Source organism: Hirundo rustica, chromosome 6 (genome assembly GCF_015227805.2).
Source record: "Hirundo rustica isolate bHirRus1 chromosome 6, bHirRus1.pri.v3, whole genome shotgun sequence".
NCBI lineage: Eukaryota > Metazoa > Chordata > Aves > Passeriformes > Hirundinidae > Hirundo > Hirundo rustica.
Window position 1 is genome coordinate 58,203,561 of NC_053455.1, and position 21,593 is coordinate 58,225,153.

General features: G+C 53.3%; 2 protein-coding genes and 1 long non-coding RNA gene across 4 annotated transcripts; 1 reads left to right on the forward strand and 2 right to left on the reverse strand.

Annotated features, from left to right (window-relative positions):
- Positions 1-540: 540 nt before the first annotated feature.
- On the forward strand, positions 541-6,413 carry GCHFR (GTP cyclohydrolase I feedback regulator). The gene is made up of 3 exons (XM_040067893.2): positions 541-905; positions 2,067-2,161; positions 5,593-6,413. Exons 1-3 carry the CDS (start codon positions 870-872, stop codon positions 5,714-5,716), a joined length of 255 nt encoding a protein of 84 aa, XP_039923827.1. The 5' UTR covers positions 541-869; the 3' UTR covers positions 5,717-6,413.
- On the reverse strand, positions 1,396-4,658 carry LOC120754393 (uncharacterized). Its single transcript, XR_005701416.2, has 3 exons — positions 2,649-4,658; positions 2,112-2,269; positions 1,396-1,548 (listed from the first exon to the last, which is right to left on the reverse strand). It is a non-coding gene; the product is annotated as an uncharacterized LOC120754393 (long non-coding RNA).
- Positions 6,414-6,687: 274 nt separating the features above from the next.
- On the reverse strand, positions 6,688-20,602 carry DNAJC17 (DnaJ heat shock protein family (Hsp40) member C17). 2 transcript variants are annotated; one of them, XR_009207994.1, is made up of 12 exons: positions 20,471-20,602; positions 18,996-19,065; positions 18,067-18,125; positions 17,225-17,312; positions 16,795-16,877; positions 16,314-16,410; positions 15,844-15,893; positions 15,280-15,357; positions 14,168-14,248; positions 13,158-13,286; positions 8,316-10,613; positions 6,688-6,891 (listed from the first exon to the last, which is right to left on the reverse strand). XR_009207994.1 is itself a non-coding variant. In XM_040067891.1 (11 exons), the coding sequence occupies exons 1-11, from the start codon at positions 20,546-20,548 to the stop codon at positions 6,766-6,768; spliced, it is 939 nt and encodes a 312-aa protein (XP_039923825.1). In that variant the 5' UTR covers positions 20,549-20,602; the 3' UTR covers positions 6,688-6,765. The 2 variants fall into 2 exon arrangements, 1 of the variants encoding a protein (XP_039923825.1); XM_040067891.1 differs by lacking the exon at positions 8,316-10,613.
- Positions 20,603-21,593: the final 991 nt, after the last annotated feature.

Below are 21,593 nucleotides of genomic sequence, written 5' to 3' on the forward strand. Positions count from 1 at the left end.
AAAACAAGCTGATGTTTAACCCATGGAGGGAGGTATCCCACAGAGAACTGCAAATGGACATACTGGGATTTGTAGGACGTGCTTTAGGAAGAGACCATCAGCCTCTGGAGTTTATCTCACCAAACCCAACCAACGGGTCAATGACAATGTCAATAATGACAATTAACAACAACAACAATAATTATAACAACAACAACAATTAATAACGCATTAATAATAACGGTTATGCAGCTCCTCTGCCTGTTCCAGTCCCAGGAAATGGGACTTCTCAGGTTATGAAGGGGTTTAAACCCCTCATGTTCCCAGATAATAACAGCCAGTAGAAAAACAGATTTTCCCCAAAAAATGTTGGCAATGCCGAACATTCTGCTTCAGGGGAATGTTTGGTCAGACTGCAGCTCCTGCCCACCTGCCCAGCTCCTTCTCCGTCATCTCCCAGTCCTCATCTCCCTGCTGTTATTTCCTGGTCCTTTATCTCCCTGCTTTTAATTTCCGTTTTCTTCATCTCCCTTATCCGTCATCTCCCTGTCCATCATCTCCTTGTTTATTGCCTCCCTGCTCATCATCTCCCTGTCCTACATCTCCCTGTCCTCCGCGTCCCTGCATCTCATCTCCTGGTCCATCCTTTCCCTGCTCATCATCTCCTGGTCCATCTTCTCCCTGCTCCATCACCTTCCAGCCCTTCACCTCCGGCCCATCCCCTGTTGGGACGGCATCGCCAGGATCCCGAGGGATCCGTGGGAGCCCCCCGACCCCTTTGGGAGCCTTTTCCCCGCCACTGCCCGGGGGGGGCGGTGGTGGCGGGGCGGGACCGGGGGCGGCCCCGGGCACGGTGCCCCGGGAGCGGCGGCGGGAGCGGCGGAGCGGAGATGCCGTACCTGCTCATTAGCACCCAAATCCGCCTGGTGAGTCCCCGCGGGACCTCCGGGGCTGGGGAATTCCGGGGGGGGGGCGAGCAGGGAGCGACCGGGGCCAGCGGTGGGACCCGCTCAGCCCGCGGGGCGACCGTCACCGATGCCCCGCCGTGATCCCGGGATGGGCCGGCCCTGCTGCTGCTGGGGTTCGGGCGGGTGATGCGGGTTTGGGGGACCCCCAGCACGGCCAGGCCGTGCCCACGGCCGGTGTGAGGTGTCCGGCACAACTCCGTGAGAGCCCCCGGTGCCCCCGCCCCAGCTCTGCTGCCCCAAAACTCTCCTGTCCCGAACCGCGACTCACTTGCGGTGAGATTCCACGAACGCCGAAGGGACGGCTCCACTTGTCCTCGCAGCTGGCTTTCCCTCGTCCCCAAACAGCCATTCCAGGGTGGAAAACGTGGCGAAGGGAGTGGGCTGGCAGGAGCCAGGCAGTGGTTGGGACCTCTGGCTGGAATCACCGTCCGGGAGCACTGGTGGGATTGCTGGATGTCACGATCAGATAAAGCCACAAAGCAAAGGTTGCTCCCCGGCGCTGGCAGCACCCAGATCCTGCAGGACTATGTAGGAGCTCTGTGTGTTTATCTGGGGTTTCCCTTTTCCCGACAATCATCCTTCCTGAAGCCTGGATCTCTCGCTGAGGTTTGGGACAGGAAGCAGAACAATGAAACCAGCAAATGAGCAAAGGGAGTTGTGATGGACCCTGCTACTGCTGCCGCTGGAGATGTCCCAAAGGAAGCAGCAGTGGATCAGGAATGGGGATGTGTGGGGATGCTGCAGCACCAAAGCATCTGCTGGCACTGATTATGGATGAGGCACAGGAAGGGGCACATGGATCATGGCACTGGAGGGAACAGCCTGGAGCAGTAGGGTTCAGTCTGCCCTCCAGAGACTTTGGGAACTCTGCTCTTTACCAAAGGGGCAAAGCAAACATTTCCAGCCTGAAACTTGGCATCGGGCTGAGGCTGGAAACTTCCCATCCTGGCCTTGCCTGGGGAACAACTGCACCTTCCTGGCAGTGGCTGGGACTGAGGGCCCCTCCCAGGATGGGCTGATGGCAATTCCCTTCCTTAAGGGCTCTCACTGGAGCCGTGCTGGGAGCAGGGGGTGGCCGTGTCAGCACGTGTCACTCACCACCCTGTGCCTGTCCCACAGGAAGCGGGGCCCACCATGGTGGGCGACGAGCACTCGGATCCCCACCTGATGAGCATCCTGGGGGCCACAAAGAGGAGCACGCTGGGGAACAACTTGTAAGTCCTCCTCTCCTTATTTTCCCAAGAAATGCAGAACATTTTCACTCTTAGAATTGTCCACAGCACCTTCCAGCTGTACAGTTAATCCCAGGACTCACATGCATCCTGTTAATGAGGAAATGCTGATATTTCACTTGGTTCTTTATTTTCCCTTGCTCCAATCCGTTTTAGCACCCAAACCCCCCTTTCCCTCTCTCGGTGCCATCCCTGCCTTGCTCTGCCTTGGTGCTGAGACACCCGGAATGCCCCCCCAGTTCTGTCCATCCTGTCCCTCCCAGCTGCAGCCTTGTCTGTCCATCCCATTCCGCTCTCCAGTGCAGCTCAAGGTTTCACCCGAGCCAGCCCTTCCCAACAGCTCCCAAATCTTTTCCATGGGCAGCTGAGCCCTGGGGTTGGAGCTGCTTCCCATTGTGTGCCCCTGATCCCAACCTCTCCAGTGGCTGTTCCCAAGCCATGGATATTTGACACTTCTCCATGTCCCCACCTCAACCCACACTGAGTTTGGCTCCAGCCTTTGGCCAAGTGCCACGCAGAGATGTGGCCAGTGTCCTCCTCATTGTTTGGCCCACTTTTTTTCCCTTTTCTTCCTCACTTGATATCCCACTTCTTGGTTTTCCCTGGGAAAAAAAAATAATAAAACAAAACCTCACAATGGCAAAGCAAAATAAACCTCCAACTGCAAAAGAAGTTGACAGAGAGGAGCAGCTCGCTTCCTGCTGTATCCCATGTGCCTTGGTGTAGAGCAGGAGAAGGAGGAGGATGAGGCATTAAAACAGAAGGTGCATCTCATCCCAAATGTTCCCAAGCTTCCATCCATGGAGCTGGGAAAACCCTCCTACTCAGCACCAGCCTGGCCAACACCAAGGGCTGGATCCTCAGCTGCTGCAGCGTTAAAAACCTGAGTGGGGTGAGAAATTTTAATAGTAAGGAGATAAAATATCAGCACTGAGACGCCCCCCACCCCATCCCAGCTGAATTCCTGGGGGGTTTGCCAGGCTGATCTGTCTCGGTGCTGCTATTTCCAAGCCCGTGGGTGGGCAGAGATTGGCAGCAGCGCCAGCTTCGTGCTGCCACCCGCCGTGCTGAGCCCGCGGTTACGCAAAGGGATGGGAGACAACAGAGCGGGCAGAAACACAACGGGCTCCAAGTAAGAACTGGTTCCTGAGAGATTTGGGCAAGGATCCCTGGGATTCAGGTAGACAAGGAAGGCAAAGAGAGATAAAAGCCTCTGTGATGCCTGCCCCAGCAGGTGGGGGAGCCATAGCACTGTAAGGAACAGAAGAACCACCTTCTGCTTGTTTTGGGGAAGGGATATGAGCTTCCTATGGGATCTCCCTGGTGGATTCAGCACCTTTCCCTCCTCCCTGTGGCCTGGAGCGTTTTGAGCTCCTCTCGCCCCACCTGCTCCTTGGCACGGGCTGTGTCACAGCTGGGAACTCCGCTGTGTCCCCGCGGCACATCCCTGCGGCGCAGCACGTCCTCCCCGTGTGCGCCTGAGCAGCAGGCGGTGGGGAAAGTCCCCTGGCTGGAATGTGGCCGCTGGCACCCCCGAGAGCACAGCCACGTGCCAGTGAGGCCAGCCTGCCTGCCTCCTCCAGAATCCCAACCAGGCCTGGGAGCTCCAGGATCTGCACTGTGGCCCAGCAGGATTTTCCATTCCCAATTCCTTCATGAGCAGAGCCTGCCTATGGATGCTGCAAACCACCCTTCCTGTAGCACCTTGGGCCCCAGAACTTTAGCCATCACCTTGCAGGGAGCCTAAAGGAAAAGCCTGAGCAGCACAGACCTGCTGGGAAACTGGGATGCACAGGGGAAGCTGAAATCCCTGTAATGAGGGAGTGCACGGATCCTGTTCTGCAGCTCTGCACGGACACATGGCCCCTCATTAAGTCCCACAAAGTGTGGGGAGAACAGGGATTTGGTCCCTACCCTTTCACTCGGGGTCAGAGTCCTTGGGGCAGCCAGGTGGAGCAAGGGGTGGGGTGGGGTTTACCTGGAAGAAAAGGCTTGGCAGGTATCCCAGCCCCTCCATCCTGACTGGATATGCATGGAGACGGCAGCGTACCCAATACCCACCGTGTGCAGCCTTCATCTCCCTCAACACACAGCTGGGATAAAGCCCTGGGAATTCTTCCCTCCTGCTTTTAGCTCAGCTGCTCCATTTTTTTAGGTTCCTACAAATCCCTGCCTCTGGTACGTACTCTGAATAATGAGAATAATATTTACCAGCTCCCACTGCGAATCTGAAGGGTATGTGGCAACCCTCCTGGAGAAAGAACAGACTTCAAAGACACTTATAATAATGCACATTATCTTTACACCACATCTATAATTACAGCCAAGTACAGTCTGTCTTGAGAAACTGGAAAATCTCTCACATCTCAGGTTATTTCGTGCTTTAAAGCATTCCCAGCTCCAGCACAGCTCCAAAATCCAAGCAGGAGCAGCTTCAGAAAGGCTTTTGGATCTTTTTTTTATCGTTATTAGTAGGAAAAGCAGGAGAGGCTTTGTTCAGCTGCCCAAACAGGATCCCCAGTGATCCTGCAGCCCATCATTATCTGCTTATCCGGCGCTGCGAGTCAGCTACAGCTGAGCTGCTCTGGCCTTATCCCAAAAGTCATGTCAAAGGAGAGGCTGGCACATCCAGTGCCAAAGGTCCCACTCACCTCAGCTCGGCTGTCCCCACCCTACTCAGCTCAGCCTGTGCCTGATCCCTTCACTGGGGAGCAGTGTCACAGCCCTCGAGCTCCTGGGATCGAGGGGCAGGAATGTGGGACAGCTTCTGCTCCAAGCATAGAGCCAGCACAGACCAACAGGGAATCAGAGCTGGACAAGGATCCCAGTACCAGCTCCCAGGCACTGCTGGAACAGAGGAGCCTGGCCTCCACCTCTCCCAGCACCTCTATGCAGGATGGAAGACCACTGGCTTTCCAAAGGTTTCCCATCTGGCTGAAAGCAGCACCTTGTTCCAATCCCCAAATTCCAACAGTCTCTCGAACCCACCCATCTCACAGACGTGCTCTGACATAGGCAGAATGTAGGGATTTCATTCCTTAGAAACACCTGAATCATTCCTCTCCTCCTCCCTGTATATTCCCAGGTCTGTTAAAAACGTGCTCACTGTGTTTACCTGCGAACCCTCTGCTGCAGCGTCAGCCCAGTTACCGAGCAGCATGTGGCTCTGGACACCAGCCCCCCTGAGCCCCATTCCCATCCAACCCGATCCTTCCCTCCTGGACAGGATTCCCAATTTGGCACCTTGGGCTGTGCCTTCCCTGGGGTTAACCGAGGCCCTGTGTCACACACGCCCGTGCCAGGTGTGGCCGCTGGTCTTACAGGGATCAGGAGCGAGGCAGGCTCACTTCCACCAGGGAATTCCCATCTCTTCCTCCCCCAGCTCACCTTATTCCCATCTTTCCCGGGTGCAGCTGCGAGTACTACGTGAACGACGCTCCGCGCGTGGTCCTGGACAAGCTGGAGAGTCTCGGCTACCGCGTGGTCAGCATGACTGGCGTGGGCCAGACCCTGGTCTGGTGCCTCCACAGGGAATAACCAGGGAGGATCCTGCGTCCCACCTGGATAACGTCCTGCTGGAGATCATCTTATAGGACTGGCAGCAAATTTTTCCCCCTTAATTCCTTTCTGTCTCAGACTCCAGGCACTCGGGAAGGGGGAGGAACGGCACAGAGGCAGAGCTGGACCCAGTGGAATTCTGCCATCCCTGTTCCATTTGCCAAGAGCAGGGGGAGGAAGATATGGCCAGAATCAGGCAGAGGGAACAGATGGCTCCAGCTCTGCCTTCAGCGGGATGGCAAATTCCAGCTTTTACATTTTAATCGTGCATTCAGCATGCCCTGGAGGAAGTTCAGTAACAGCCCTGTTTGCCTCCTCCTCGGGCTGCCCTGGAGAGCTCCCTGCCTTCTCCTGGGCCACGGGGTTAGGGAGGGACACCAAGCATGGACACCATCCCATCTCATCCCTGAAATCCAAGGGGGAACCACTAAACCTACTCCCAGTGCTCCGAGAATCCCTTCCCTTGGCAGCAAGGCCCGTTTCCATCTCAGCAGCACCACCAAACTTCCAGGTCCCAGACTGCTCTCCAAGCCTAGCAGGGGATTCCCCAAATAACACAGAAAGGTTGTGTGACTATTCCAGGTGCAGGCTCTAAATCCAACACTGCTGGAATGTTTGGGACCGTGCACGGATCTTGCTGTGGGGGTAACACCAATAAAACATTGCTCCAAAAAGACCAACGTCCTTCTGTGGGTTGTTTAAAGCTGTTGCCAAATCCCTCTGGATGCATGGCTCCCAAACGAGCTTTCAGGAATTAAAAGCTCCAAGGTTTGGTGTTCTCGTGGCACCTTTCACATCCTGTCCCATGGGATGGGGCAGCTGCTCTGGGCACGCACACTGACAGGGTAACACCTGCATCCTGTGAACCTCAGGCAGCCTTTCCTTCCCCAAAACTGGAAAGGGATAAGGGCCACAGTCCCTTGGAGTTTCTATTCCCACAACACCTTTTAAAAAAAGGAGGTTTATTGACTTAAATTAAGAAACAGCTCGGGGTGGGTGGAGGGGCGAGGAGAATCCATACTCTCATGTTAAGTGTGGGACTTCTCCTCCTCGTCTTCCCTCTGGAGCTGCTCGATGAGCTGCTGCCTCTCGGCTGCCTGGCGCATCCTCATCATCACCAGGCTCTCGTAGTCCCGCTCCGACACCACGGACGCCTGGCAAGGAGCAGGAAACACACAAAACCCGTCAAGGACAGCACAGACTCCCAAACCTTCCCCAAACCCCCCTCACAACACCGGCATTCCGGGCAGGAAGCGGTTTGATCCCACAGAAATGGGATGAGGTGGGTGAAAGCTGCCTGGCTACAGGAAATAACCAGGAATTGTTATTAAAATTATTATTAAATATAGTCAGCAATAAACGTGATTGATGAGGGAAGCGGGATAGATGTGGAGCCAGCATTCCACGAGGCTGGACAAGGCACTATTTTGGATGACAAGATCACCCTGCACCTACAACGTTGGTGCCCAAGTCCAGCGTACACTTCACCTGTTATAAAGGTTAATGCCATAAAAAAAAAAAAATCAAACCTTTGTGGATTAGTCATGGAAGTGACTAACTTCCAACTGTCTGACAGTGGGGAAGCCCTGGCACAGGTTGCCCGGAGAAGCTGTGGCTGCCCCATCCCTGGAAGTGTTCCAGGCCAGATTGGACAGGGCTTGGAGCAACCTGGGATAGTGTAAGGTGTCCCTGCCCTGCGGTGGAACTGGATGGGCTTTAAAGTCTCTTCCCACCCAAACTGTTTCAGGATTCTAACAGCTGCAATCAATGACTTTAGAGGTCTTTTCCAACACAAACAATTCCGTGACTCTAAGCGGCAGCAGAAAGAAAACTACCAGGGATGCTCCCAAACCTGACATGGGAATGGAACAGTTTCCCAAAGCTCCCAGAGCCTTCCTGCTGTGTGTGGCAGCAACTGTCACATCCAGGCAGTTGATTGCAGAGTCTGCCTAATGAACGTGGGCAGCAGATGACAGCTGCTCCGGTGCTTTGGCGCTGCTTCCAAAGCCACTCCACACTAGTAGGTGGCCGTGCTATTTTGGATGTATGAAAGCACTGCAAGGCTTGGAAACATCCAGCTCGTTCCTTGACAGTTCAGGTGGAAATAAAGAGTGTCTTGACAGAAGGTGAATGGGAAAAAAAAAAAAACCCACCTTCATATTCATTTTTCTAGGAAGCGGGTTAAGTGGTGATCACAGGGAATCACGGAATCCCAGAATGGTTTGGGTGGGAAGGGATCTTAAACACCATCTGGATCCAACCTCGTGCCATGGGCAGGGACACTTTCCACGAGCCCAGGCTGCTCCAGCCTGGTTTTGAACACTTCCAGGGATGGGGCAGCCACAGCTTCTCCAGATATTTAAGGATTTCTTTGGAAGAAGAAGGGACACAAAGGCAATAGAATGCGTAAATAAGTCTCCCCATGGAAACATGGGCGAGTGCAACGCCTTATCCCATGTGCCAGCAAAGTAGTTCCTCCGGCTGTGAGGACACAATGAAAGCCCACAACAGATAAGGAACATCAAGTGGGAAATTAAGAGTCTAATTGGTGTCTTAGGAGCCACCTGAGCAAAATCACCTTTGGGTACTGGCAGCAGCAGTGTCTGAGAAAGCACCGATGGTATCAGCCCTCAGCCGGGATCCTTCCAAGTCCCATCCGCCAACCCCAGGAATTTGCTGGGCTGGATGGAAGACGCTGCCTGAGACTCATGCATATGAATCACCCACACAAACCTGAAGCCCCACCTCGCACTGGGATTGAAATTTAAAACAGCCAGGAGATTATTTGCAGCCTGGTTTGGGAGCTCTGCTGACACGAGGAGCCCTCGGAGTGGCGGGACGGAGAACAGCCTGATCCAGGTGGGCTCCCAGCACGTGCTCCCGGGTGCCTGAGCGTGGGCTGAGGCTCTGCCACTCCACACACCTACTTCCTGCAATCCTGGCAATTACCAATCGAGTAAAACCCAGTTTCTGACGTGGCTGACTCAGCAAGGGCTTGGCTCAAAACAAACACATCCACGCAGGGAGCCGCAGCCCGGGAAGCAGCGACGGGTGGCACATGAAGGCACGGCGGCGGCGCTGGGCAGTTTTGGCATTCTGGGTCCAACCTGGCTGAATTGCCGGGCTCCTGGCTGAGCTCTCCCTGGACTTGCTGCTCCATCCTGGTGAGCGTGGCAAGCCCAGTTCTCCGAGTGCCCCAGCAGCTTCTCCTCTCCGCTCCTGGACTCCGGGCTGCTCCAACAGGGCGTAAGTCTCCTTTGCACTCCGCTCTCCCAGCGTTGTCTCCCGCCTTGTCGTCGCTTTTTACATCCCCCTTCTCCTGTATTCCCTGGGTTCCTTCGGTGGGACTGAGTCACCGTCTCGTTCCCAGCCACCCACGACGCTTTTCCGGCGGTGCCCCTCCGCAGAAGGTGCCCGGTTTCCATGGCACCCGAGTGCCCTTCTGTTCTAGATGCCAGATTAGATCTGTTCTCATGGTGACTGTGCCTCTGCTGTTCCCCACCAGCCCGGAGCTGCAGCACACGTTCGACGAGCTCGCTCACTCGCGCACCGCCGCTCCTTCTCCACTCCAGGGGGAGACTCCCTGAGATCCGAGACAAGCCAAGCGCTCCTTGCCACGGCGCGGAGTTTGCATTTCCTGCACTACCAGCCCCTCTGTTTCCCTTGCAGCTCTGGGAACGGGGCAGGGAGAGGTTGTTCCTGTTGCGTGGCTCTCTGCCGATCCCTCGGCTCCCGCCTGTGAGGAGCCGGCATTCCTGCTCCTTTCTGCCTTTCCTCAGCATGGATACTTGGCGCAGGGGGTCCATCAAGTCCACCACCTTCTTCCGACGCTTCTCCCTCAGGAGGCACAAAAAGCTGGGCAACCAAGTCATCATCCTGAACCAGAACAGCCACACTCTGGACACGGACGGCCAGAAGAGGGAATGCTTGAGGGATCTGAAGGACAAGTCCGAGTACCTGTCCTGTCAGAGTGAGCAGAACCTGGCCAAGGCACAAGCCCCTCCCAAGCCTCCCCGGCTGTACCTGGACAGTTCCAGCTGCCCCAACATCATCGATCACACAGACTCCCACTCCGACCTCTCCTTTTCCGATGCTGCTCCGTACCACAAAGCCACTCCAACGCGCAAGGACCAGGATACAGACCACGGCACCTCAGAGGCAGGTCTCCCGAACAGCACCACTCTTCCCGACCTGGCTGACCCCTTCCTGTCCTTCAAAGTGGATTTGGGGCTATCGCTCCTCGAGGACGTGCTGCAGACCCTCAGAAAACAGAACCCAAGGGACTACGCCATTTGAAGGTATTCCTTGTCCATCGCATCCCAGTTACTCGCTGCTGCTGCCAGTTCCTCCGACTGCGGCGGGAGGAAGGATACTGGAGTATGCCTGTTGTGTGTGGTCTGTTTCGTTGTCCTCGCCTCACCCACCACAGACCATCCCTGTCCTTGCCGAGGAATCCTCTGGAGCAGAGCTCACAGGCTCCGTGCTCAGGTGAGAGCACCGTCTGCTGTCTCGTGGGCAACTTTCCACTCTCCACCCCGGGGAGGACTGGCATTTTTGGGGAAAGACTTATTTTGGGGATGTGACACTGCGGGACAGGGACACACAGAGATTTGTCATGGATCACTTGTGGAACAGCGGGCAGCCTGCAAGGAGGCAGCAGCACTGCACCCCAGAGCTTTGAGGGCTGAGAGACGGGAACTGGGGCTTCTCCTCCCACCACGTTTGGATGTGAAAGCTCAAAGCTGCTCCTCCGTTTTTCCTCTTCCTCCTTGTGGGTTTCTTTTCCCTTAGCTCCAGTGCAGGCGGCGCTCCCAGCCTGGAAACAGGTAAGCATCCAAGTAGGCTCCTGATACAACACCAGCAGTGGATTTATCACCTGGCAGGAGAAGAGATGTCTCTGACACTGCTGCCTCACGCATGCACTGAGCTCCCAGCTGTACAGACATAGAAGAATAAATGTATCTGTGACTGGAAGTGTCCGGTTGCCTCATTTCGTTGGGAGCAAGCCACAGAAATCCCAGGCACCAGGAGCACAGGGTATCTGGAGTGGCCCAGGTCCATCCTCCTCTGGCACTGCAGGGTTTTATGATGGGGAGGGGGAACCAGTGCGGCTCTGAGGGAAGGACAGAGCTGCTGGGAATTGATTTTCCCCTGAGGAGAGCTCACACAGCTCGGGGCAAGACAGGAACAGTTCCCCACCCTGAGCTGGACAGTGGGAAAGGCTCTGCCAGGCCGAGAACATTTCAGGTAGCACCAGGACAAACTGTTAAAAGAAACCACCAGTTCTTACCTTTTTGACTATCTTTTAAAAAATAACAATAATAAAAACCTCCATGCTCCCAGACAACCAGGAGCTTTGGAAGCGGCCACAGCAAAGTGCAGGGACATTCCAGGGAAGGCACAGCTGCCTCCTACCCTACGAGATGCACCTCCCAAAGTCAGATAATAGGAAAAAAGCCCTCTGAAACCTCTGAAGGAGCTTAGAACAGGTACAAGAACACCAGGCAGGAAGCTTTTCTCAGGGCTGAATGGCTGAGGAGCACTGGCAGGGAGATTGCACTGCAGGAGCAGGGAAAATCTTCCCAAAACTGAGCGCTGCACGCTGTTGGAGCGGCAGAACAAGCTCTCTGCAGCCACTGTGTGCTTTGAACCATCACACAGCCACTGCTCTCAATAGCCTGGAGTAACAATGGCCAGGCCACAGCTTTTGAATTCCAAGGGGAACTGGAGCCTGCTTGGCTCCAGTAGCTCTCCAGGAACTGCTGGACAACGTGCACCTGTCGCTGTAGGAGACAACAAGGCTGTGGAAGACGAGCAGCCTCCTCACAGCACAGCTTCCACCTGGGAGCTGCTTCCAAACCCCCTGGCTGGGGTCTGGCTGCGGATTTTGGCACTCAGGTCCTGGCTGCCTGTCCCAGACAGGGAGCAGAGGATGAGCAGTGAGCGTGTTGCCATGAGAACGCTGCGGGTTTGGGCTGTTTCCTGAGGCAGAGCAGCGAAGGAGCTGCTTTTGCACAGAGCGGGAACAAAACGGGGGTGGATTCAGACAAAAACAGAGGGGGGAAGTCAATAGGAAGCAAGGGCAGTTTAAATCAGAATGAGATAAGTGCAGCCTGGAAGTAGGAACGTGGAGCCTGGTGGCTGGGAAGCCAGGCTGGGTGTGAAGGGAAGAGACAGAGGGAGCAGGGATCTGGGAGCTCACTCTGCACAGCCTTGAACTGGAGAGCACAAGCTAAGTCAGATGGAAGCAGATCAGCCAAGAGGAGCTGTAAACAAATCACAGGTTTTAGAAGCATCCTGGTGGATGCAGCAGGAGGATTTGGGGAGGGTCTGGAGTAGGAACAAGGGAAAACAGGAAGGGGAGCAGCTTGGAGATGCAAGGCTGCATTGCAATCCCAGAAAGTGCAGGTTCTTACAGCTAAAAGCAGACAGCAGAGCACCAGCTGTGCAACTCCTGGGAAGGATGCGGGTCCCTGGCAGCAGCTCCTGAGCATTCCCAGAGCCAGGTGGGATTGAGGAGGCTGTGCTGGGCAGAGGTGAGTCACCAGCACCGTGTGCTGCTTTCCTGCTCTCCTTGCTGCCCCACCACGCTAATCCTGCACCGCAGGCAGACGCTGCACTTCCACACAAACAAGCTCTGGGCATGGAAACAGGCCAAGACAAACTCAGGGATTTGAACCCGCAGAGGCTGGAATCCTCTACTGAGCTCCAACTGCACCAGCAACTCCCTTTGGTAGGAATGAGCCAGTTCTCACTCTCTGCTAGTGAGAAATTCTCAAATAAGCTGCTTTGGATTCTGCTTTTTGCCCCTGGTGAAATCTCCTGTGGCTGCAGGACTCTCCCTGGTCCTACATGGCCAGGATAGCAACCAGGCATTCTGATGCATAATTACAAATAATATAAATAAAATACTTAATAAAGCATCAAGAGAGTGAATGCACTGAACAACCTCGCAAGCTTAAATTATTTAGAGAGTGAACACACAGAAGGGTATTTGGTTTGATACTGCTGTCTCCTCCCTCCTGCAGACCCTAAGAATAGAGGTTTGCTTCCAGCACTGAAACCTCCTCCTCTTGGGAATGCAGTGAGTAACCAAGACTCTGTAAGGGAACCCCTGAGCAACTCTCACTCAGAGGATTCCAACAGCCAAGACATATCAAAAAATCCCATCAGAATGGCACTGGAGGCTTTGGGCTGAGCAAGGGAATGAGTGAAGGTCCAGTCATCCAAATAACTCCAGTTCCCAGAGTGCTGCTGCCCAGGCAAGAGGTCCTTTAGAAAGCCACTGATCCCACACAGAAATGCTGCTGGGAAAGCCAGGCCTGGCCCCACGAGCTTCTCCCTGACCACAGCCACAGAGAACACTGAGATTTAGGTTGTTACAGCACCGGATTTCCATCCCACAGCCCATTCTCCTTACCTGTGAAGTCCTGGGCTGGCTGGTGCTGTCAGGGAGGACGGTGCTGGGGCAGCTCTGGGGCTGGCCCTCCAGCCAGGAAATCTTCAGAGGGTTATTTAGCAGACCAACTTCATTCTTCACAGCCATCTCCTGGCAGGGAAAACATCCTTCCATCACCATCTGATTTTCAGACCCCATTCCCTCACAAGTCACTAAGAATCATGTTCCCTTCTCAAAACAGCCTCAAACCAAATAGGGCATAAACAAGACCCATCCCTGGAAATGTCCAAGGCGGGGCTGGATGGGGCTTGCAGAAACGCGGGATAGCAGATGACATCCCTGCCCATGACTGGGGGCTTGAAATGGATGGTCTTTTAAGGTCCCTTCCAACCCAAACCATTCTATGATCCCATCCTGTAGGATTTTAAGGATCTTTCCAACCCAAACCATGCCATTACTCTCAGATTTCACAGCTGCCCTATATGAGAAGTACCTTTATGGTCCTTACCCCTGCCAGTACTTTTGATATGCAGGCTGCACACAATTCTGGGGGGCAGTTATTATCTGGATATGAGTGAAAGAAAGGCTAACAAGGAAAATCTCCTACAGCCCAAGTTGATGGAACTACTAAAACTTGGGGTAACTGATGACTTCTGCTCCCACAGCCACATGAATTATTATAATTCACAGTGAGTCAAGACATTTTGGGTTGTTTTTCACTGCAAATGCCTGATATAACCTCCAAAACACGTAAGCCCAACTCCAAGGCATCTCACCTTCAGAGAGAGCTGAGTTAAGTGCTCAGTGCCTGATCTTTAAGGCAGTGCCTCTTCCCTCAGCCTGCTCCATGCACAACCTGTTTATGTGCCTGATCTCTGGGTTTGTGCCTCCAGCTGTGCCACTCCCTCCGTGCCTCTGTGCCTTTAGACTCTCATTACCCTTCTCCACTGCCTTAATGACAGGGCAGTGTCCTGGCTGTCACCTGCCCTGTGCCACCCCCAGCACACCCAGCAGGGGCCCTGCGCACTCACAGCTGCCTTCACCGTGGCAAATTCCACCACTGCACTCCCAGTCTTCCTGCTGGAGATCAACAAATTGAGCACATCACCATACTGTGGAAAGAAAGAAAGGAAGGGAAGTTAATTACAGAGCCAGGGACGTCAAGCTTATTTATCAAATGAACGCAAAGAGAAAATGTGTTTTCACAGACATGAGGCTTGAGCTGTCACCATTTCTGTCCTCCTTCCGCTGATCCCACCATTTCTGTCCCTTCAGGAAATAATCTGGGAAGGCATGGAGCCACACTCTTGGGTCCCAGCAAGCCCCAGTGCAAGAGGGGCTGCTGAGCTCAGAGTCAGAGATCAGAGGGAAAATAAAGATGCCAGGCTGGGACTGGTCAGATCAAAGGCTTGTCTGTGCCTGTCTCTGCACTTCCCACAGCAGGGATGTGGAGCGCTTGAAGTGAAGGATGAGCGCACCACAACCACAGAGCCAGACTAAGTGGGCAGGAAGCATCCAGTGGGAAGAGTCTGCAGTTGCTCTGTTTCAGCAAGAGTCCCTGCTGGGAGCCAGGCAGAGCTGCTAGCTTGGAAACAGCTCCCAGCTCAGGCATTAAAGGATCCAACTCGGTTCAAAGGCTGGATCTGATGATTTAAGAGATCTTTTCCAACCTTAATGACTCCAAGATGATGCTGATGAGCTCTGAAAACGGCATGAGAAAGCTGAACGGAGAAGGAAATGAGCCGCTCCAGTTTATAGCTTACAAAGGCATGGAGTGACAGGACACAGGGAGTGCTTCAAAGAAGCTGTTTAGATCCGACTGCCAGTTCAGATTAGATTATCAGGGTAAAATCCTTCCCTCAGCAGGGTCCTGAGGCCCTGGCACCGTTTGCCCACAGTAGCTGTGGCTGCCCCATCCCTGGAAGTGTCCAAGGCCAGGCTGGACAGGGCTTGGAGCAACCTGGGATAGTGGAAGGTGTCCCCTGCCTTTGGCAAGGAGTGGAACTGGATAATTTTTAAGGTCCCTTCCAACACAAACCATTCCATGGCTCTGTGATATGCAGCTTCCCAGAATTCACTGTTCTTACAGCACTGAGAGCAGGGGAAGACCCAGTAATAAATAGGGAGGAGTTTCAGACAGGACCTTTTGCAGGATCTGCAGCAGCACATCTTTGGAGTATCCCCCTCCCGTCTCATCTTCCTTCCTGCATTTCCACCTGAGCTGGGAAACAAACGCCAGGAGTTAATTTTTCCCATTTGGATGCGCTGTCTGCTCCAGCAGCTCCCACCCCCCTGCACATTCACCACGTCTGCTATTTCCAGCCAAGACAGTGATCTCAGCAGGGGAGTGAGCACAGGGAACAAACTGTTTGGGGAACAGGGAGAAACGCTGCTCACTGGAATAAAAAAAGATCTCGCTTGAAAGGAGGCTCTGCCAGGGTAATTAGCAGATGTTTCCCTGTGCTTAAGGCATAGACAACTCCATCCCAAGCTCAGAAATCTGGAGCAGACAAAGAAAAGGTGAGGGAGGAAGGAATTCTAACAGCAAGGAGAGGAGCTGTTCACCTGATGATGCACATTCCATGGAGGAATTTCATCTCCAGTATAAAAAAGGATGTGCCAGCTCAGCAGGGTTGAAATGTCCCTTCTGCTTTCAACCACGTTCTATCAGTTTTCACCAAAACACAGCTTTTTAAGGATGCCTTACCTTGAGCTTAGGAGTTATTTTGCCTTCTGCTCCATTTCTTTCCTGCTTGCCTAAAGAGAGAAAAAGAAAGAAAGAAAAAAAAAAGATGGAAAGGACACAGGTGAAAATTCCTCAGCATTTTGCATAGGGTTTTTTTGTTTGTTTGTTTGTTTGTTTCCCCTGAGAACATAAATATGATCAAACATATTTGGGATTTCCACTGGTCCATTCCAGTCCCAAAAATCTCATGCGACAGGAACTGCAGCACAGACTGAATACTGCACGGCAGCATTCTTCCCTTCTAGGAAGCTCAGACTTGCCGTGATCAAGGCTAGAAACAGGTCAGCAAAAACACAAGCAGGAGACATGTGCCGAGGCATTCTTCCCTGCACGATGGTTGTGCTGGGACAGCTGGGAAAATTAAGGGTGGACAGCTGCCAAGGAGCCCGATGCCACCTGCAGGTGAGGGCTCCAGGCTTCCCTGTGCTCACCTCGGCCGTGCTGCTCCCTTTCCAGGCGGATCTGCTCCCTGACGAGCCTCTGCTGCTCCTCCAGCTGCCGGGAGCCCTCCTCACGAAGGCGGATTATCTACGGCACAGGGAACACAGGACAGGCACCTGAGGCGCAGAGCCAGGGCTGGAATGTCACCTGGACACCTCCAAGGACAGCCTGGGGCTCACACCCATCTCCTGGGACACCCCTCCTGCCGGTTCCCCTGAGACAGCTCCAAAAGAAGCAGCCTGGTCTGGTGGAAGGGATCCCTGAGCATGGCAGGGGCTGGAGCTGAATGGGCTTTAGGGCTCCTTCCAGCTCAAACCATTCCAGGATTCTCTGATTCACAGAGCCTTTTAATCCCAAAGGACTGCTCTCCAGAGACTTTTTGCACCTCACACCATGGATTTCATCATGAATACAAATACATCCAGCAATTCTTCTCAAAAATAGCAGAGAGAACTAAGAGTTTATCCTTACTTCTTCTTCTAATGATCTCGTTATCCTGATCTCCTCCTCTTCATTCTCCTGAGCCTGGGCTTCCCGTTCTCTGGCTTCAAGATCTGCAGAGAAAGAAAGAAAATTAAAACAATCCCAAGAGAATTTGAATTTTCCCTGCCGACCAGAGGAAGATGGATTGATCCCAAACTTGGGCACAGCTACACCAACATCCTGATAAATCTGCTGCCTCTCCTCTGGCCCCACACACCCCTAATTCCCTCCTTCCCAGAGCAGGACCACCCCAGCTATGGCTGTGGGAGGAGATTCCAGGTGGCTCCTGCACTGTATTGGGCACAAAGAAACCAGAGTCGTCCCACATGGATGGACCCCTGGGGAATTCCTGTGGAAGGAGAAATGCAGCCAGCTAAGGGGAGACTTCAGGAGAACATGAGGGTTTGATGTTTCTCACCAAGCTTTACTTTCTTCCTCTTCTCATCGAGTTTCTGTGTCCTCGCTGCAGCCTCCTTCTTCGCCCTCCTCACCCTGTCGTAGGCTGCCTGCCAAGGAACCAGCACAACAGTGGGAAACTACAGAAACCAGGAGAGAAACTGGAAAACCGGGAATACAACGACATCAGGGACTGAACGCCTGTTAGCAGGGGTGAAGCATCTTCTGCTTCTTGGATTACAGTTTTGCCAGTACCTGAAAGGAGGAGTTCATGGTTTTAGCTTTTATCACCCAGAATCAACACTTTTCTCCCTCCTGGGATAATCTGGAGAGAGTTCCTGGCTCATTTTTTGGTTTGTTTTTGTTCTTTCCAGGGACATTTCCAGGTTCTTTTAGGCCTTGGGCAGTGGGTTCTCAGCCACTTCCTCACAGCTCCAGAAGGATCCAAGCTCTCCTGTGTCCTACAGACAGCGAAGCCTGGAGCCTCAGGAATTGCATCCAGGTATTACTCATTTGTCAACCCCTGATTTGATGGGAATGGCAGATGCACTGTTACCATGGGAATTCGGTGTTCCCGAATCAGGGATGCTTATCACTGGTGCTATTAAATGGGATATGCCCCAATCCAGCACGTTATTAAAGGGAGAGTCTCAGGGCAGAGCTGCTCCCAGCAGCAAATCCCACACACAACATTTCTCCAAGCTTTTACCTGGCACCTGAGATTTGATCTCATGGAGAACCAGGGGGAATAACAGCTGAGATCTGTATTCACAGAGTCTCTGTCGGAGCAGAGAGCAGGACAGGCAGGAATACAGCTCCCAGCAACACCCCAAAATCCCACCCCTCCCAAGGGAGCATCCTTACCCTGGCTGCTGCATCTGTGAGCACGGCCAAAGCCTGGGACAGCTGGTGGAAGATTTCCGCTGGGAACGAGAAGAAATAAGGGCAAGGTGAGGGAAACCAGGGGAAGAACAAGGACATTCCTGCAGGAAGGTCTCTCCAAGGAAGAAAAATCATCTATCCAAGAGATTTGTAAGCCAACCTCCAGCCAGGGCCACCTCAACTCAAACGTGTTACACAAACTTGAGAGTAAATAAAGAAATAAAGAACTTGGAATGTTTAATTTTCAGAGAAATCTTGGAACGCACAAACTTAATTTTTCTTATGAATTATTTTTACTTTTGGGTTGCAGTATCTCCTTCATACCACACTTAGCGGGAGCTCACCATTTCCTTTTCCCTTCAACAAGAAGTCCTGCTTATGTTGTATTGGAAGTTGTTGCATTACAGCCATCTATCCTTTAAAAGTCTTTCCTCTTGTCCCATTACAAGCACTGGCAAATTGTATTTTTTTTTTTTAAACGAAGATGAATTATCAGTCTTGAGACACAAAATACAAAGTAACTGCTAATTCTACAACCTCCACCCTCAGCAATCACTCGCTGCAGGCAGCTGAAATTCCCCCTTTGCCCTGCCCACAGATAATGGGATTTATGGAGCGCTGGTGAAGTTTGGACTGTGAGAGATACAGATCAAAGCAGTGTCCAGACAGGCAAAGGTTGGGAAGGTTTGGAGGGGTGCAGTTGTAATTCCAGCACTGACTTAATGCTGGTGTTCCTAAACCCAGCAGGGATTGCTCAGCCTTAAAAAGCAAAGTTAACACCAACAGGAGCAACTCCATGTGCATTCCCAGGGACACGCACCCAACCACTCCCTCAGGACCCAGGGAAGCAGAGCCACTTCCAGGAGCCTGGAGAAGTGAAAACTGCAGCAGGAAGAGCTGCCCCATCTCACCTGCCCGGGGGTTGTCGGGGTTCTTGTCCGGGTGGCAGGTCAGGGCCTTCTGCCGGAACGCTGTCTTCACCTGCAGGGGCCACACTGGGAGTTACTGGGGGGAAACTGGTTTGTCTCAGCCGGGAAAAAGCGTCTTGGAAAACCAAAATAATCCCTGTGCTCAAGGATGACCCGCTGGGCCCAGGACACGGCTGTGCCTGGAAGGAGCTGGAGCTTTTAAAAGCTGCTTTTACTTCCAGGTGTTTTGTGTTGCAGCAGTTAAACCTCAGGTAAAAAAAAAATGGAGAGGGAAAAAAAGGAAAGAAAGAAAAAAGGGGAGAAGAAAATAAAAGGAGAGAGGGAAAAAGGGGGAGAGGAAAAACATATGAAGGAGGAAAGGAAAGGAAAGGAAAGGAAAGGAAAGGAAAGGAAAGGAAAGGAAAGGAAAGGAAAGGAAAGGAAAAAACCCAGAAAGAGAACCAAGGAAAAGGGAACATAAAAGGGGAATGGAAAAAAAGATGGAAAGGAAAACAAATGGGGAAAGGAAGAGAAGTGGGGAAAAAAAACCCCAAACACAAAACCCACAAACAACAAGAGGTAAAGAGAACGAAAAATGGGGAAATGGAGAAAAAAAGTGGAAAGGGGGGGGGGGGGGGGGGGAGGGGAAGGGGGGAAGGGGGGAAGGAAGATAGGAAGCCACCCTATCCCACTCCCAACCAATTCCCTGCTAAAACAAGTGGAAAAAGTTGTGTCCCGGCCCCACCTGGTGGACAAAACTGCCGGGACTGGGAATGTGCAGGAAAAATCCTGCAGATGATCCCACCTCCTGCTGAGGGAGAGGCGTCTCCTCCATCCTCCAACTTCCCATCTCAGCAAAGAATTCCTTCCCAATGTCCCATCTAACCCTGCTCTCTGGCAGTGGGAAGACATTCCCTTTTGATCCCGTTATTCCAGGCCCTTGTCCAGAGCCCCTCTGCAGCTCTCTCGGAGCTTCCTTCCTGTCTTTAGCACTGACTAACCAACTAAATTCAATTAAAAACCCGAAACATGTCATTCCAACCCCACAAAATTAACTACATGACTTTCGGGAAAACCTCTAACACCTGGAATTTTGGATCAACACGGGAATTTCCCTTCTGGAAGCACATAAACAAAGCGAGAACAACCGTGTCCCAGACCATCCCCGCAGTTCTCTCCAAGCCATCTCCTCCTCCAAAGGCGGGTCTCGGCCCGCAGGATTGAGAAGGCACAGGGGTGAAGTGGGGGAATGACGCCAATCCCAGTAAAACCGGGACATGACAAGGCCAACACCAGTAAAAGCGGCCTTTTCCCGTTTGACAGCCCCGGTCCCGCAGCAGCGCTTGGAGCAGCCCCTCAGCCCGGCACCGGAGAGCAGCACGCGCCGCGCCGGGAACGCGCCGCTCCCGAGAACACCGGGACAGGGAGGGAGGGGAGAGGAGAGAAGGAGCCCGTCCCGAGCCGCCCGCGCCCCTCACCTCCTTCTCGGACGCCTTCTCGCCGATCCCCAGCAGCCCGTAAAGGTCCCGCTCCAGCAGCTCCTTATCCACCGCCATCTTCGCGCTTCCCGGTTCCTCTCCGGGCCCCGCGGTCGCTGGGAAATGTAGTCCCCGCGCGCGCCGCGCCACGCGCCGCCCAGGAAAGTTGGACTACAAGCACCGTGATACACCGCGCGGCCGCGGGGGAAGGGAGCCGGCAAGGTGCGCAGCGCATGCTGGGCGTTGTAGTTCTCTAGCAGGGGCTGCCAGTGAGGAGAAACGAGAGGAAAACTACAAATCCCGTGGGGCCGTGCGCGGGCACGGAGTCCTGAAGGAAAACAGCGCGTGGATCCCGCTGTCCCCCAAGGTCGCCAGTGACCGTGTCCCCAAGTGCCACGGACGGATCCGCATCCACGCGCTAAGTCCCTCCAGGGACGGCACTCCACCAGCTCCTCGGGAAGCCTTTGGCAGGGGGGGGTGGTGCGAGCCCAGCTACAGCCTGTTCCCAAAAACATACTTGTTCTTGTTGTCCCCAAAAAGTATCCATCTCAGCCCAAGGCATAGCTCCTTGGGGAATTCTTGTCTTCTTACCGATCTAAGGATACCTCCCTTTCCACCCACTACTCTGAGAAGGGAGCACTGTAGAAGAAAGCCTATCCAACTATTCCCATACACAGGACACGGAAGTTTTCAGCCCTTACTCTTTTATTCTAGTAGGATTTGTGTCCTCATGGCTGAAGGTTACTTAACTTACCTTTATCAACAATAGCAACAAACCTGACACCAACATGAGATCATGAAGAAAAATGGATAGCCATGATTCCAGCAAAATTAATTGTTTCAGAGAGGTGTTCTTAGCCAGCAGTGCAATAAACTGAAAGATTCCTGGTCTGTCTCCATGGAGCCTCACCCAAGCAGAGCTTCAGCTCTCAGGGTGCAGACTAAAGTCATCACAAGTGTTGTTCCAAGCCCTGCTCCATTGCCACCTCCTTCTTGATGAGAATCCTGGAATGGTTAGTGTTCAAAGGAACCTTAAATCTCACCCAGTTCCACCCCTTGCCATGGGCAGGGACACCTTCCAGTATCCCAGGTTGCTCCAAACCCTGTCCAACCCAGCCTGGAA

What these genes read in the sequence shown, in the direction of transcription:
- GCHFR (XM_040067893.2), top strand. Translation starts at nt 870, where the DNA reads ATGCCGTACCTGCTCATTAGCACCCAAATCCGCCTG. An exon ending in TTAGCACCCAAATCCGCCTG is followed by an intron (nt 906 to 2,066) that starts GTGAGTCCCCGC and finishes CCTGTCCCACAG; the next exon opens with GAAGCGGGGCCCACCATGGT. An exon ending in AGCACGCTGGGGAACAACTT is followed by an intron (nt 2,162 to 5,592) that starts GTAAGTCCTCCT and finishes TCCCGGGTGCAG; the next exon opens with CTGCGAGTACTACGTGAACG.
- DNAJC17 (XM_040067891.1), bottom strand. Translation starts at nt 20,548, where the DNA reads ATGGCGGTGGATAAGGAGCTGCTGGAGCGGGACCTTTACGGGCTGCTG. An exon ending in TGCTGCAGATCCTGCAAAAG is followed by an intron (nt 14,249 to 15,279) that starts GTCCTGTCTGAA and finishes TTCTTTCCACAG; the next exon opens with TATGGTGATGTGCTCAATTT. An exon ending in GCCAGCCCAGGACTTCACAG is followed by an intron (nt 6,892 to 13,157) that starts GTAAGGAGAATG and finishes GCTCCTTGCCAG; the next exon opens with GCGTCCGTGGTGTCGGAGCG.